Source organism: Cydia splendana, chromosome 18 (assembly GCF_910591565.1).
Source record: "Cydia splendana chromosome 18, ilCydSple1.2, whole genome shotgun sequence".
NCBI lineage: Eukaryota > Metazoa > Arthropoda > Insecta > Lepidoptera > Tortricidae > Cydia > Cydia splendana.
The window spans coordinates 16,268,651-16,285,568 of record NC_085977.1 but is presented as its reverse complement, the minus strand read 5'-3'; the positions used below and the strand labels follow the sequence as shown (position 1 = coordinate 16,285,568).

Genomic DNA, 16,918 nt, shown 5'->3' with positions numbered 1-16,918 from the left:
ATATGTCGAAATATATTTGATTTTCCTTCATATTTTACGGACTTAGGAGTGTCACGTCGTTCTTTCATCTCGTTCACACTCGTGCCAGCGACATTGACAACCGTTTCGTTCCGTCCATTTTATGTTTCACTCAGTCAAGCGCTCTCGAATCCTACTGAACTAAAGGACCTAAAGACCGATTAAGAGCGTGCAAAAAGATTTAGTTCCTTTCGGTCCTTGATGGGATTTCATTCTTAATAGTTCTTAGTTCAGGACCGACTCAAGCCTATTTATCTCTAATAAATAATAAATAAAATAAAATAAAATCTTTGGCAAATTAACAAGTCGCATTTAATTTATTTGGTCAAATTATCATTTGGCATCATTTTACTTAGTCAAATTTTAGCAAGTTACTATAGCTACAAGTCCCTTAGGTAACTTGTAGCTATAGTATTGTTATAGTATAGAGAAATCAGAATATAACTCAATTCTAAGAGATCGAACTTTAAAAAAAATGCAGAGAATACAGTAATGAAAGTCTAAATATTTACGTCAGATCTATAACAATAAAAAATTCTAAGTTTAGTCCTTTTTACCACAAAAATACACAGCACACACACGATCTAAATTGGCAAAGTATATTTTGAACAAGCCAAAAACAAGACAAATGTGCACGCAATTATGCCGGACAACAAAAACTGATCAGAGCATCAGCATTGTTCGTCGCAAGAAAAAAGGAACCCCAATTTGTATTACACGGTGCGTGGCGGAAAAAAGGAACCCCAATTTGTATTACACGGTGCGTGGCGGAAAAAAGGATCCCCAATTTGTAATACGAGTACATGCTGCGTGACGGACAAATCGTTTCCATTTCCACGAAGTTTTGTAAAGGCAATCGTAATTAGGCACATTTTTAACGACGCCATTTTAATTATTTTTAAGTTATAGTGTTTGGTTTGGGTATATGCTATTGGCAGGCTGCGAAGTCGGCGGAGAGACAAGTGGCGCTGATTGTCAGAAACACACGTAGTCTTATGGAATGTCAAACATTAATGCTAGCGGCAGCCGTTGGAACTAATTATACTCCATAAAATTTTACGTAGAAAAGCCGACAATGAGGGCAGTACCAGTACATGCACCTATTTAGCGAAGTCTGCCTCTATTCTTAAAGACATCGAAGCACGAAAACATGGAAAAAAAGCAATTTTTAGCCAGTTTACATTCAAGCCTGCTACTTTATTATATGTCACAGCAAAAAATCGGTCAATGCCCTTGACTTTGGCATATTGGAAGGACATTTTTTGTACTTCATTTTGCGTATGGTCCATTTGTGTTGTATGTGTATTTTAAACTCCCGGTTCGGTAGATACCTAAAGTTTGGTTTAATGCTAAGGTCAATGTAGCATATAACATTTTTGATTGGGAAGACCGTAATAGTAATCGCAAAGGCGTTTGATAAAATTTCTTATAATACGCTCTTATTAAAACTATGGAACCTTGGTATGCATGGTGACGTTTTCCGGTGGGTTAAATCATACGTAGAAAACAGATCACAAGCGGTAGTACTGGGAGGTTTTTCATCTGTCTTCAAACAGACCACGTCAGGCGTCCCACAGGGATCACATTTGGGCCCATTGTTATTTATTCTGTACATAAATGATATTACAGAGTGTTTGTCCAACTCGAGAGCCTTGCTTTATGCAGATGATACCAAAATTTACAGAGTTATTAAAACGCACACTGACTGTTCTGATTTGCAAGACGATCTGAAAAGATTTGAGGATTACTGTGCTCAAAATAACCTCTTTTTAAATAATGACAAATGTTCCGTAATCACATTTACACGAAAAAAACAGCCCATATTACACAATTATACTTTATGTGGAGGTACTTTAACTCGGCGGGATAGCATACGTGATCTGGGGGTAATAATGGACACAAAATTAACCTTTAATCTTCATATTGATAATATCCTAAATAAAGCGTATAAACAGTTAGGCTTTATTCTTCGCGTCGCAAAACCCTTTCGAAGACCCCTGACGTATAAGTTACTTTATAATAGCTATGTTAGAAGTCGCTTAGAATTTGCTTCTGTAGTATGGAACCCCTGTCATGATGTACACAGAAACAGAATAGAAAGATTACAAAAAATATTCATAAAGGCTCTTGAATTCCGAACAGGTAGAAATTACGAAAGTTACGCCTCCTCCTTAGCCAGTTACAATCTTCAATCTCTTTCCATAAGACGCTCCTGTACTGATTTAATTTTCTTATTCAAAATATTCAATAATTTAGTAGATGCCCCTGAACTTTTAGAAAAGATAGATTTACGCGTACCCCGCAGAACAGAACGTAGTTGTCGAAATAAAATGTTATTTAGTATCAAAAGCAGCAGAACTAAACATGCGCAGCACTCATACATTAAACGCACATGTAGGTTGTACAATGTAAAGTGCCAAAACGTAGACATATTTAGCAGCTCACTAAGATTGTATAAAAAATTAGTTTTTTCTTCTTTAAAATAAAAAACACCTGTATGACCACCTAAATTAAGATTTCCTCGCATATCTCGTCACACATACTAGTACATATGCATGTCATTTATACGTAGTAATAAGTTTTTATTATAATATCTGTTTACATATAGGAAACTATAAGTCTATTACTAGAAGAATGTTACTCTATATACTTATCTGTTTTATAAGACTGTTTGTTTCTTAATAAATAAAAAAAAAATAAAAAAAATAGGGAAAGAACTCTTCGTATTTGTACAGAAGGAAGAGCTTCGCTCTTTCTTCTTTACCGACCTTCTGTAAGTGGGGTATGTGTACAAACGCAAGATTTAGAAGCGACGAAAGTGCATGCAGACAGTACTCTCTCAACGAACAGCTCTATCCTGAGTGGCTTTGCCTAAGTAAGGGTCGGTTGCACCAAGTCGTCTGTCACCGTTAAAGAGTTCACAAAATTTTATCGTATGGAAAGTTTCATAGTTCACTGCTGAGTGACAGTCCGTCAACTGTGGTTGGTGCAATCGGCCCTAAGTTGATTCAAGCGTCCGTTCTGTCTCCTGATAGACGGTTTCTTCACAATTACTAAGCTTGGTTAATTTTTTTCAAAATTGCTCTCTCCACGTTCTACTACAGCCACTTCAACCTTATTTTTAACCAATTAAACACCTCATCATCTTCCAGATGGAGCTGGAGCCCAAAGAAGAGGTGAAGTACTGCGTATCGCCCGGCGAAGGCATCGTCGGCAACACCAGCCCCGAGCAGCAGCACTGCTCTTCCACCACCGCCGCTGCACCGAGCGCTAGAGATGACGACGCACCCAGGAGGCTGTGTCTCGTGTGCGGAGATGTCGCGTCTGGGTTCCACTACGGAGTGGCCAGCTGCGAAGCTTGCAAGGCGTTCTTTAAGAGGACAATCCAGGTATGACGGTCTGCCGCTAAAGTTTTGCTTCTACAAGTCTCTAACGTTTAAACTGCTCCTACAACATTGTGGTTGCACTGAGCGCTAGAGATGACGACGCACCCAGGAGGCTGTCTCGTGTGCGGAGATGTCGCGTCTGGGTTCCACTACGGAGTGGCCAGCTGCGAAGCTTGCAAGGCGTTCTTTAAGAGGACAATCCAGGTATGACGGTCTGCCCCTAAAGTTTTGCTTCTACAAGTCTCTAACGTTTAAACTGCTCCTACAACATTGTAGTTGCACTGAGCGTTAGAGATGACGACGCACCAGGAGGCTGTGTCTCGTGTGCGGAGATGTCGCGTCTGGGTTCCACTACGGAGTGGCCACCTGTGATGCAAGACGTTTTTAAAGACAATCCAGGTATGCCCAGTTTTGTGGCATCTGGTCTTTCACTGCTAATGCATTGAGATCCACTACAGCAGCCAGTTTTGAAGCTCGCAGCGTGATTTAAAGACAGACGCATATGTGACATGTAATCATAAAGTCTAAGTACATACATAGTATATTATTATATAGGTACAGTGTCTCTCAACACTTGAAATATTGTGAACCGCATGTTAGTTAAGTATTAGTATTAGATAAGTGGTATAATATTCATATGTTCTCTGTGAGATACGTTTATGGAAGCATCTGTATTTAAGGCCATTTATGTTATTTTAAGTTTTATGTTCATCCCATGTATGTTTTTCTGTGTTATCTCCTCAATAAATAAATAAATAAATAAATTAGCTTAGGTTCGATTAGGGATTTCTAAACATCTGCTTATCAATTCGGACAATTCGCATACAAAAATTGTTGAGATTTTTTATTCAAATAGTTCTAGTAAGTAGAGTCGGACCACGCTAAGTTTTCATGCCAAATACTGGACGCAGCTGTATAGAGTTGCATTGCAGTATGCATACATTGCATTCTTACTGCCAAGTTTGTGCAAAATTAGCCTGGTCAGAGTCAAGGTAACCAAGTTTATTCTTGAACTTCGTTTTCTAGCTTTTGTTTTACGATATCTCAGTCCGTTCAAGATAAATTGACAATTGTATTTGAACAGGGCAACATAGAATACACGTGCCCGGCGTCGAACGAGTGCGAGATCAACAAGCGGCGCCGCAAGGCGTGCCAGGCGTGCCGCTTCCGCAAGTGCCTGCGCACGGGCATGCTGCGCGAGGGCGTGCGCCTGGACCGCGTGCGCGGCGGCCGCCAGAAGTACCGCCGCGCCGCCGACCCGCCGCCGCAGCAGCGGCCGCACCTCGACGACATCAAGGTACCCTTCCGTCCATCGGACCGCAAACCTAATAGGATACTTTTCTACTAGTCAAATCAGCTTCTTTTTTAGAACTGTCAAAACGATTTGGTAATATGGAATTTATATGCAAACTAGTATAGTGACGTCACGGTCAAGTCACCTATTTTTTAACCGACGAAAAAAACGGAGGAGGTTCTCAAGTCGACGCGTATATTTTTTTATGTATGACCACGCATAACTTTTTACAGAGTAGTTCGATTTTGATAATTATTTTTATATTTCAATTAGATTTATTAAATAGAAATTGTGTTTAAGAATGACTGCTATCTATGTTTTTATAATAATTAGCTGGTGTTTTGTTTCGTGCACGGTGTGAAATCATTAATTTTAAGTAGAGGAAACATATTGCAAATGTGCTCAAAATTTCCAATATATTGTAAACTCTGGCATAGCGACTTTGTCAGTAGAAAAAGGACGCAAATTTTAAAAATGTGGGCGCCAAGATTTGACTTCCCATAGATAATTTCTCGCCTTTTCTACTGACTAGTTGGGTGTGTTTCAGCATAGTTGGGTAATAGTTACACATTCACCTGGGTTACTCTTTAAATCCTGGTTTTTTGGCATTTAAATTAAACAAACATATATTTTTGTGATAGTTATAAGCCCTTTCCACAATGGGCTATCCTCCAAGCACTGTAATATAACGTGGTACAAGAATTCTTCTAACAAACTGTGCTGGTATTGTCGCCTGGCTGACAGCACAGAATAACAACAAGAAATAGTTGATTTACCCAGTTATCGAGTATTAGTTGCCTGTTGAAAAAGTACAGTCAGCGATAGAAGCTTATATCAAAAACTACATTTTTGACCAATAACTTATGCCAACAGATCCTGGAAGTCCTGTCCTCGTACGAACCAGAGCCGTTCACTTGCGGCGCCCCGCCGGCCGGGGTCACTGAACCCTCAGCCAGGACCCTAGCTCTACTAGCTGACCTCTATGACAGGGAGCTGGTGGGAGTCATCAGCTGGGCTAAACAGATACCCGGCTTCACGGACTTGCAGCTTAATGATCAGGTTAGTTGATAGACTTTATCCCTTGGATATAAGGTGCATTTTAGCTTGGACATGTACAATTCTTGCTGTGAGTTCAGATTTCTCCGAATGCAGCTCGCTGAGTACTGAGCGGACGGACGCGCGTGCCCGGGATCGCGGATATCATTGTTATTAAAATTTTGTTTTTAGCACAAAAGAGTAATCGATCTTATCCGTTGGATAATAAAATCCATTGTAGAGCTTTTAGGGAAGCTAATTGATAAAAACTTGAAAAGACTTTTACAAAAGATTTTTTTTTACATTTCTTGAAAAAGAGAATGATTGCCAACGTGAAATTGCCGGTATCCGCCAATAGCTCGTGAAAATGTTAGCGTCTAATTTTACACATATTTTATCTTCACTTTTACGCGTTTCTGCACTATATTTAAATTTGGCAGATGCAATGCGGTACTGAAACGCATAAAAACCGCACCGCGATTTCAATGTAAATATGTCTGAGAGGTTGTTCGGTAGTAAAAAAAACCGGGCAAGTGCGAGTCGGACTCGCGCACGAAGGGTTCCGTACCATAATGCAAAAAAAAAACGGTCACCCATCCAAGTACTGACCACTCCCGACGTTGCTTAACTTTGGTCAAAAATCACGTTTGTTGTATGGGAGCCCCATTTAAATCTTTATTTTATTCTGTTTTTAGTATTTGTTGTTATAGCGGCAACAGAAATACATCATCTGTGAAAATTTCAACTGTCTAGCTATCACGGTTCGTGAGATACAGCCTGGTGACAGACGGACGGACGGACGGACGGACGGACGGACGGACGGACGGACGGACGGACGGACGGACGGACGGACAGCGAAGTCTTAGTAATAGGGTCCCGTTTTACCCTTTGGGTACGGAACCCTAACAAGTGAACGTCAATAATATTGATACACACTTTTATTGCCAATTGTATATTCGCTCCTTTCAAAGTCTGTCAAGTTCTTCTCGAGATCCGTCTAATGAGCCTAAACTCAGTGTGTTTATGTTTTTCCATCGAAGAGTACCTTCGGCTACTTTCTGACTGCATCATCAGATCAGCTCCATGTTCGAGATTCATAACCGTTAGCTGTCGATGGCACTTACGCCGCACAGCGTCGCGCGGCATTGTGTTTATATTGGAGCATCGTTAATAATGGCGTAACCGCCATCGACAATAAGGTCTCTTTTCATAGATAACGTCACAAATGTTATTTTATTTACTTATAATTTTTTTTAATCTGATTAACAAAATGCAAAAAGATCCGGGTTCATTCCCCTTCGTCAATTTAAGAAAAGGACAATATCAATTATCGACTGAGGAAAATCGATAAATACGCGACAACCGTCCAAAATTAAAGTTCAATGCAAAATCAACTCTATCGCTTACATCCTAAGTGCTAAGCAAGTTAGCAAATTCTATACGAATCATTTTTTACTCATGAAAAGACACGACGTAAAAACTACCATCTTCACCAATGAACTGACAATTCCTAACGTAACCCTTTATGGTTAAAGTGTCAGTCAATGGAACTTTGTAAACAAAAGTCACTATAGTAAATTCATCATTATTTGACAATTTCAATATGGCGGTTTTTTTAGTAAGCGATATTGGGCCTTTAAGTCTAAGGAGAAACTTTGCCTCCTTGTGTGTGTTCTACCGCTTGTACAGTCACCTGCAATAATATGTTACGCTTCGAAGGCCTCGGCCTTCGTTGTGTAACATATTATTGTACCATCGCCCACACTGTTAATTGTCCATCGGTAAACCTTATTACAAAAGGCATAAGGCCCACCGATGGACAGTTAACAGTGTTGCTGTTTGTACAATGGGCTATGCTCTGAACAATTGTTTAACATGATGCCAACGGCCGCTTTCTATCAGCGCACCGCTCGCCGTCGGCAGGGTGTTCATCCTCACACGCTAGAACCCAAATGGTCGCGCATTGTGCGTTTTAAGAGGAGTTTACTTGTCACCGGAATGGTATTTAAAAAATCGGGCAAGTGCGAGTCGGACTCGCGCACGAAGGGTTCCGTACCATATAAAAAAAAAAAAACAAAAAAAAAGCAAAAAAAACACGGTCACCCATCCAAGTACTGACCACTCCCGACGTTGCTTAACTTTGGTCAAAAATCACGTTTGTTGCATGGGAGCCCCATTTAAATCTTTATTTTGTTCTGTTTTTAGTATTTGTTGTTATAGCGGCAACAGAAATACATCATCTGTGAAAATTTCAACTGTCTAGCTATCACGGTTCGTGAGATACAGCCTGGTGACAGACAGACGGACGGACGGACGGACGGATGGACGGACGGACGGACGGACGGATGGACGGACGGACGGACGGACGGACAGCGAAGTCTTAGTAATAGGGTCCCGTTTTACCCTTTGGGTACGGAACCCTAAAAAAGTTAAGGTTGCTGTTAATACGTAAAAAGGTTTTCATTCAAAACTACGCCAATAAAGGTCAAAGGTTCAGCGACCTGAACTTGCCGGCGGAAAACTAGGTTAAAATAACTTTTGGACTTCTATACCTAAATGTTTGCGTAACGTACAGTCAGCAGGAGAAGTTGCTAAGCGGGCGAGGTGTTCAAAATGATCTTGACGCGACTTTATTGTTAAGAGAATAAGAGCGTGTCAAGGTAATTTTTAACACCTCGCCCGCTTAGCAACTTTTACTGCTGACTGTACCTACTTAGAGCTTTGCTCATATTGATTCCAAATCTTAAAATACCGGTATATTCGTGTTACCAATGAGAATTTAGTATAGAGGCATCTTTTCGAGCGATGGCGCCATACCTTTGGCCTATACTCGTGTAGATGGCACCTTTTGATATAACCAATTTAACACATAACAGTGAAAGAATAAGGGTGGCGTTCTAAAAGTTTTAATCCTGTGTCGAAAGATGGCAGTAAATTTACTGTGACTACAAAATTTACTTTGACAATACGCCTCTATACTAAATTCTCTTTGGTGTTACGTTATCTTCTCTACCAACAGTATAATATAACGTTATTGAAGCATTATTTAAATGTTATTCAACCGGTATTTCATGCTACATCACTTTTCGCAAAGTTTTTTGATAACTTCGAGCGCTAGGTACCACCAAGCCGAGAGCCAACTTAGGTGTTCTAAAGTCTCTCTTAGTCTAATTTATTAGTAATCTTATATCTGTAAACGAGCAATTCTTGTATATTTATTTATTTATATATTTCGGGGATCTCGGAAACGGCTCTAACGATTTGGATGAAATTTGCTATATGGGGGTTTTTGGGGGCGAAAAATCGATCTTGCTAGGTATTATCTCTGGGTAAAAGCGCATTTTTAGGTTTTTATATGTGTCTCCCAGATATTATTCCACTAAATGACGTCTGAAATATCATATATCACTAACCTTACACACATAATGACGAAAGCGAGAGTCAAAGTGCATTCTGTACAACAAATACGTCAATATTTCTAAGTACCATCCACATTTAGTTTTAACAATTTTAGTTTGACAAATATAAATCTTGTTTCAAAGACTTAAGGTCCAAGACTTAATTGTTGCTGATAAAAAAAAATTAAAAATGAATATGCATATTTTCCGCGTGTTCTTCGGTCGTTGCACTCGCCGTCGCGTCGCATTAGACATTCAAATTTATTTGGAAATCACGCTGGCGAGGAGTGCCTAGTTGACATTGAGAACGCTTTAGAAAAATACTTGCGATGGCTTTTATACACACACACACACACACACACACACACACACACACACACACACACACACACACACACACACTAACATTAACGTTTATTTTTATAGTTTTATTTTTCTTTGTTACCTACTAATAGTCTTATAGACAAAAATATGGATACGGTGTCTGAAATAAATATTTTCCTTTTCATTTTTTTTATATTACCTCTACTTTTGTAAGATTTTTTTAGCAAGCGTGTAGTCTCCATCACATACATCGGTGCGGCCAAAGTGCTCAAAAATACCTGAACTCGCACTCTAACGCCCTGACAACAGAGGCGTGTTCAGATATTTTTGAGCACTTTGGCCGCACCGATGTATATGATGGCGACTTTAGGTACTTATATTTTGTGTGTGTGTGTTCCAAAATAATATTGTCTACTGAGTCTTTTGAGGATTCTGCAAATAGCGAGCGCATTCAAACTATTCAGAGCATGATTTTTTGAAATTTTATTGCACAAAAAATTTTTTCACTTCTCATGCTCAAAAAGTGCACCTTTATGTCGTGCGTAGACGACATAAAATCGCATTTTATGCTCTAGAGCATAAAAGTAAAATTTTCTTCTAAGACTAAGGTAATCGGTCTCAACAGCCAAACAGTTAAAACATATTGCACAATTTTACTGAGCAATAAAATTGTGTAGATGACAAAACTTGTTATATTATTTTATTTTTGCTACAATTTATTAGAAATCCGTATTTTCTGTCATTAAATTTAGTAAATCACATAAAATAGGAGTCGATTATCGTTCAAAAATGCTCCGAAATGTTTGACTTGGCAGAAACCCAAGCGTCTGAAACTCTGATCACAAGTTGAAAATTAAAAAAAAAATAAAAAGTTCGTTGGCGGGAATTGGTTATGTATTATGTTCTTTCGCTTTACGACAATTTCGTGGTGTAAATTGCCGTGAAAAATATAATTTCCTCGCAATCGAAGTGAAAAGCAGAGTCTACAACAAGGGCATAAATGTCCATTTTTACCCTCGTCTACTATTTTGGTCTTCGCTTCGCTCAGACCAAAAAATTGCCTCGGGTAAAAATGGGTCACTTTATGCCCTTGTTGTACAATCTACTATTATTGCTCTCGTTTCGGAGGCCAAGATTCTCTTTGGATCGCTGAGCCAAAATAGTTAGTTAGTTGGTTAGTTATTGCACAAAAGAAAAACTTAATGTAGAAAATGCGAACTCAATGCCATGAGGCATTCTCTACCAGTCGACCGTCGAATAAAGCAGAAAATTAGTATGCGGTGCATTCGAAAAACCAAAACAAATAAGAGTAATTAAACTAATTAATATAGCTTAACGTCGATAATTCGCGAGAAAACCTCTTCTTCTTCTTCTTCTTCTTTGATTATCTATTTATTTGAGCCACAAATAATTATAGTCTGAAAGACTTTAGTGACTTTTAAGTTTGAGGACTGTAGTCTAATATGTATAAGTTTTCTAATTTATCCACTAGATCAGCGGTCGGCAACCAGCGGCCCGCGAACCTCTCACTGGCGGCCCGCGAGCCTCCCTGGTTATTTTGTATGTAATATTGACAAATGACAATGTCTGATAAAGTCATAAATAATAACAAAGTGCGGCCCGCGTCCACTTCGTTAACTGCTATGTGGCCTTTGGCTGCTAAAAGGTTGCCGACCGCTGCACTAGATGGCAGACCCTTCAACGCGCGAGGCCCCTATACCTTATTCTCAAAATTTTCACTAGTTTTCTCAAGTTACCGATAGATGGCGCTGTGACTAAAATTCAAATATTTATTTACAGATGCGTCTCCTCCAAAGCACATGGGCAGAGATGTTGTCCCTAATGTTAGCGTATCGGTCACAGTCCACCGGCGGCGGTGTGCTGCGACTGCGTTTCGCCACCGACTTGCAACTAGACGAGCAACAGGCGAGAGACATCGGGGCAGGAGAGCTGTTCGCACAGGTAACTGTGGACCTTATATACTTGTAATAAGGTTGCGTCTTCAAAGCACGTGGACAGAGATGTTGTCCCTAATGTTAGCGTATCGGTCACAGTCCACCGGCGGCGGTGTGCTGCGACTGCGTTTCGCCACCGACTTGCAACTAGACGAGCAACAGGCGAGAGACATCGGGGCAGGAGAGCTGTTCGCACAGGTAACTGTGGACCTTATATACTTGTAATAAGGTTGCGTCTTCAAAGCACGTGGGAAGAGATGTTGTCCCTAATGCTAGCGTATCGGTCGCAGTCCACCGGCGGCGGTGTGCTGCGACTGCGTTTCGCCACCGACTTGCAACTAGACGAGCAACAGGCGAGAGACATCGGGGCAGGAGAGCTGTTCGCACAGGTAACTGTGGACCTTATATACTTGTAATAAGGTTGCGTCTTCAAAGCACGTGGACAGAGATGTTGTCCCTAATGTTAGCGTATCGGTCACAGTCCACCGGCGGCGGTGTGCTGCGACTGCGTTTCGCCACCGACTTGCAACTAGACGAGCAACAGGCGAGAGACATCGGGGCAGGAGAGCTGTTCGCACAGGTAACTGTGGACCTTATATACTTGTAATAAGGTTGCGTCTTCAAAGCACGTGGGAAGAGATGTTGTCCCTAATGCTAGCGTATCGGTCGCAGTCCACCGGCGGCGGTGTGCTGCGACTGCGTTTCGCCACCGACTTGCAACTAGACGAGCAACAGGCGAGAGACATCGGGGCAGGAGAGCTGTTCGCACAGGTAACTGTGGACCTTATATACTTGTAATAAGGTTGCGTCTTCAAAGCACGTGGGAAGAGATGTTGTCCCTAATGCTAGCGTATCGGTCGCAGTCCACCGGCGGCGGTGTGCTGCGACTGCGTTTCGCCACCGACTTGCAACTAGACGAGCAACAGGCAAGAGACATCGGGGCAGGAGAGCTGTTCGCACAGGTAACTGTGGACCTTATATACTTGTAATAAGGTTGCGTCTCCTCCAAAGCACATGGGCAGAGATGTTATCCCTAATGCTAGCGTATCGGTCACAGTCTACCGGCGGCGGTGTGCTGCGACTGCGTTTCGCCACCGACTTGCAACTAGACGAGCAACAGGCGAGAGACATCGGGGCAGGAGAGCTGTTCGCACAGGTAACTATGAACCTTAAATACCTGTATTAAGGTTGCGTATCCTCCAAAGCACATGGGCAGAGATGTTGTCCCTCATGCTAGCTTATCGGTCACAGTCCACCGGCGGTGCTTGTAATAAAATAAGGTTGCGTCTCCTCCAAACGGTGGTGGTAAATAAAATAAGTTTTTTTATGAAAGATTTTATGTGAAATCGTATCCGTGGGGGAGCGAAATCAATATTTACCTAAATTAATAATTAAATTCAATATATAAAAATAGATTATAATGTATTTGTTTTTCATCAGGTGGCCGGTGTAGTGCGACGGCTGGAACGCGCAGCGGCGCTCCGCGAAGAATGCTGGTTACTGAAGGCGCTCGTATTAGCGAACAGCGAAGCCCGCATAGAAGAACACGCAGCACTACGTCGCTTTAGAGACGCCATACTGGCCGCGCTCAACGACGCGGTTTCGGCGCTCAGGTAAGGCTTTACGTCCCGACCACGAAACGCACACTCGACGCTGACGCCGACCACGATACATTTGGCCAATGTATGGCGGTCGGCATCGGCGCGAGCGAGCGCGCGTTTCATGAACTTCGGATTACTCTCTATAGTATTTTTCAAACAGCAGGTGGTGAACAGAACAGAGTTTTGTGAGGCGTTATATGGTTATAAATTGTATGAAGATGACATCAGTCACCGTACCGCGAATGTTTGTAAAATACTATTGCTGACGCTGTCGTTCATCATCAGATTGTGAAAACAGAAATATTTCTATAAAATAGAGAGCTTTATTCGAAGCAAAATAAAAGAAGAAAACAACACGTTAATATAACTTAACATGTAAGCCACGAAATGGTCTCGACTCAGCATGTATAGCCTGGCTGGGCAGACGCTGGTCTTCCGTCGGGTCATGATCTTGTGCAGCACAAAGTGTAACATAATATATAAAACAAATAATAAAAGACACGTCATGAGAATCACATTAGCAAATGTGACGCTGTATCGCAATCACGTAAGGTCTGCCAATAGTCCGCCAAAAGTGTTGATACTGGGCAGTGTGTACAAGTTTCCGAGGTTAGGTTCTGTTCACACACTTTTTTTACCCACAATTACATGTATTTTCTTCTGAACATTAAAAATACTAATAGTAATGTATATTTGCAGGCCATACAACGCCGGCGCGGCGCTGCAACAGCTGCTGCTCGTGCTGCCCGCGCTGCGGCACGCCGACGTCGCCGTACGCCGTTTTTGGGCCCAGGTAAATTACAATCTACTTCTTCTCACAAGTTGACGGCAAAGTCGACTTTGCCGTTTAAAAAATAGGTCGCGAAGTGTGGAGTTTATGGTCGGTCAAAAATTAAAAAGTTAAAAACATTGCAGTCTCGATTTTGGCACTGCAATGTTGCATACAAATTCCATTATTTGTCGAGTTCCAAAATGGCCATATTAGATGAAGGCACAGGCCCATTAAATAGCCAAACAGATGATTGGTACTTATTATTATAATGTTGTACTATACTAGCACAGAATAAATAATAGTACTAGGTACAGAAGACTCACTCTCTAACAAAACGCTTCTGTTACGATCAGGACAGATATGGCCGCTAGGTGGCGACAGCGCCACGCGCGGCTTATGGCTAGCCACCACACCAAATTGGTGTGGGACGGATGTACTTGTTGTACCTGTACCTGTTGCAAAGCGATGAAATCGCGGAGTGAGCCACGCCTGGTACTAGTAATTATCAAAATGTTACGATATGTTCAAAGAAATTAGATTAACAATATACTGCTCTAATGTCTTGTGTTTATGAATTTAAAACTTTCTTTTATTTCTAAGAGTTTAAAACTAATTGAATTTATACAAGTACTCGGGAACTTACGAGGACAAAAAAGTAAATTTTAGGTTTTCTGTAATTCAATGGCAGTCTAATATCAAAACTTTTTATAGGTATACCGCGACCGGAGGGCTCCCATGAACAAGCTCTTCGTGGAAATGCTGGAAGCGTGTCTGCGGTAAGCTGCAGCTCAAACCTTACACCTGGAAGCAAACTGAGGACGGTGCAAAACCCAGATGTAATCTGGAAGTCCTGGACTGATAGCGGACGGTGCAATCCAGATATAATCTGGAAGTTGATACAGTGCCGAGTGATTATTTTAGAGTCCAGGTCTAACCTGGAACACTTGAAGACCTGGAGTGTTTAGTTGTGTAAAGAACTGGATAATGCTGTGGAATGAATGGATAATATACTTGAAGAATATGGGGAATGGTTATAAGAACTATTATTAATGCAAGAAGACAGAAAAGTGATTTGAGTACAGGTCTAACCTGGAAATGGAACACCTGGAGACCTGGAGTGTTTAGTTGTGTAAAGAACTGGATAATGCTGTGGAATGAACGGATAATATACTTGAAGAATACGGGGAATGGTTATAAGAACTATTATTAATGCAAGAAGACAGAAAAGTGATTGAGTACAGGTCTAACCTGAAATGTAACGTAGAACTAAGTTTGGGCGGTGCCATATGATATCTAGATATTTTGAAAATATTTGATGGTTATTGATGAGTAATAAAAATATATGAATAGAAAGATCTGCGGGTTTCATAATTTCGTGAAATGTGGAAATAGCAAGTGTAAGAACACTAATGAAGATGCACCGTCAAGTGGGACTTATAACAGTGTCAGTACTAGTACCTGGTACTAAGTACTTAGTGACTAAATACTGGTGACTGGATACTAGTGACTCAGTGGTTGGAGCTTGTATGACCTCAAGTTATTATTTAAGTCTTTGGCGCGGGATGCGGGTTTAGATTTCATTAAAAATTTCTACATATCATTCTGTCGTTTAGTATGCATTTAATTTAACTCTGCTTTCAGTCATTGTGTTAATTTTAGATATTCTGACTGTTGGATAATTCTATATTACATAATTGTTGCTTACAGGAAGATCTTTTACTAAAGAAACTAACGATTTTTTTATTGGACAACAATGTGAGACATTAGTGGCGTTAAGATACGGTAGATGTCGCTAAACGCTATGGCGTAGCAATAATATCAATATTTGTTAGAAAAAATTCTTTTTTTAAAAACAAAATGTAGACGTTCCAACGGTCAGATTCATAGTATGTAAATATTGATTATGAGTTGACAGATTGAGGGTCTGTTATGTTATGATGGCTGTGAAATGGCAATCTTGGGAGTGTCTGTAAATCTGTCAAACTGTCAATTGTCCGCCCCGCGCCGCAATGTACAAACGGACGTTCTAGTACAAAACTTGTTACTATTTTTGTATATTACATATATATATTAGAATTACGGTAAGGATCGAGATTTAGTATGGTTGAGTACTTTAATACAGGGTGGTGTGTTATACATAGAGATGGCCATATTTGAAGTTATTGGTAAAATTTATTGGAGTTAGAAGTATAGTGGGTCTGTCACCCTATGTATATCAGCGAGCGCAGCATGGCTCAATTTTTATCGCCTGTCACTTTCGCACTTACATACTAGTTAGAACGTGACAGGCATGGTGACAAGCGATAAAAATGCGACCGTGCTACCGCCACTGGATTGACTAAGAAGCAGTATTTCGAGGTGTTTGTCAATTTTGTCCAATTGTTTTTTTTGTCGTGTCACTGGGAGTTTGACAGTTGAGTTTTTAAAACGTAAAAAAATACAAAAAAAATATATTTAAATTAAATGTGCTACTGCAGTCCTTCTGTGCATTTTAACTGCAAAATATTGGTACTACAATTAGTTGACAGACATTACTGATTGACAGTCAGTTGTTATACATTAATGTTCTCATGTTCTCTTGTTGTAATAGAGTTAGACCAAGAAAAGTCTGCACCGATTTTGATAACACACGCAGTGCAAGTGTTATTTATACGTCATAATTTCATAGAATTTTGACGTAATAACACTTGCACTGCGTGTGCTATCAAAATCGTTACAGACTTTTCTTGGTCTACCTCTAACTATAAAGTCAATATTACAAGCATCACACGATTGTAAGCGTAAAACCATCTGTCACTCACAAATTATCTTAAAAAACACTTGTAATTCAGATCTTCAAAAAAAAAAATAGATAGACATCTGTCAAGTTATTGAAACATGCCAACTGTCAAACGTATACAGGGTGTGGCTGGTTGACTGCGCTTTAGTTCCAATTTTTATTGACATTTGACACGTTTACAAAATATGTTCTCTACGAAATTTCATTAAATAATTCCCGTAAGTCGTATTCGGCATTTATGGTTGTTTCTTGTTTGTATAAATTTACCGTTATTTGCTTGTATTGAATACGTCTTTGTACAAATTGTTGAATGAGATTGTATTAAATACTGTTAAGATGTAGTATATCGGGTAACG

The 16,918-nt window shown here is 40.4% G+C and overlaps 1 protein-coding gene across 1 annotated transcript in view; it reads left to right on the top strand.

Moving 5' to 3' along the window:
* LOC134799156 (steroid hormone receptor ERR1) overlaps window positions 1-15,485 on the top strand; it is a 59,807-nt gene extending 44,322 nt beyond the window's left edge. The window contains exons 3-9 of the mRNA XM_063771564.1: window positions 3,171-3,407; window positions 4,489-4,701; window positions 5,572-5,757; window positions 11,256-11,417; window positions 12,851-13,023; window positions 13,711-13,804; window positions 14,495-15,485. Of these exons, the coding sequence (XP_063627634.1) occupies window positions 3,171-3,407; window positions 4,489-4,701; window positions 5,572-5,757; window positions 11,256-11,417; window positions 12,851-13,023; window positions 13,711-13,804; window positions 14,495-14,563 (1,134 nt within the window). The 3' untranslated portion in view covers window positions 14,564-15,485. The remainder of the gene's footprint in view (window positions 1-3,170; window positions 3,408-4,488; window positions 4,702-5,571; window positions 5,758-11,255; window positions 11,418-12,850; window positions 13,024-13,710; window positions 13,805-14,494) is intronic.
* Window positions 15,486-16,918: the final 1,433 nt, after the last annotated feature.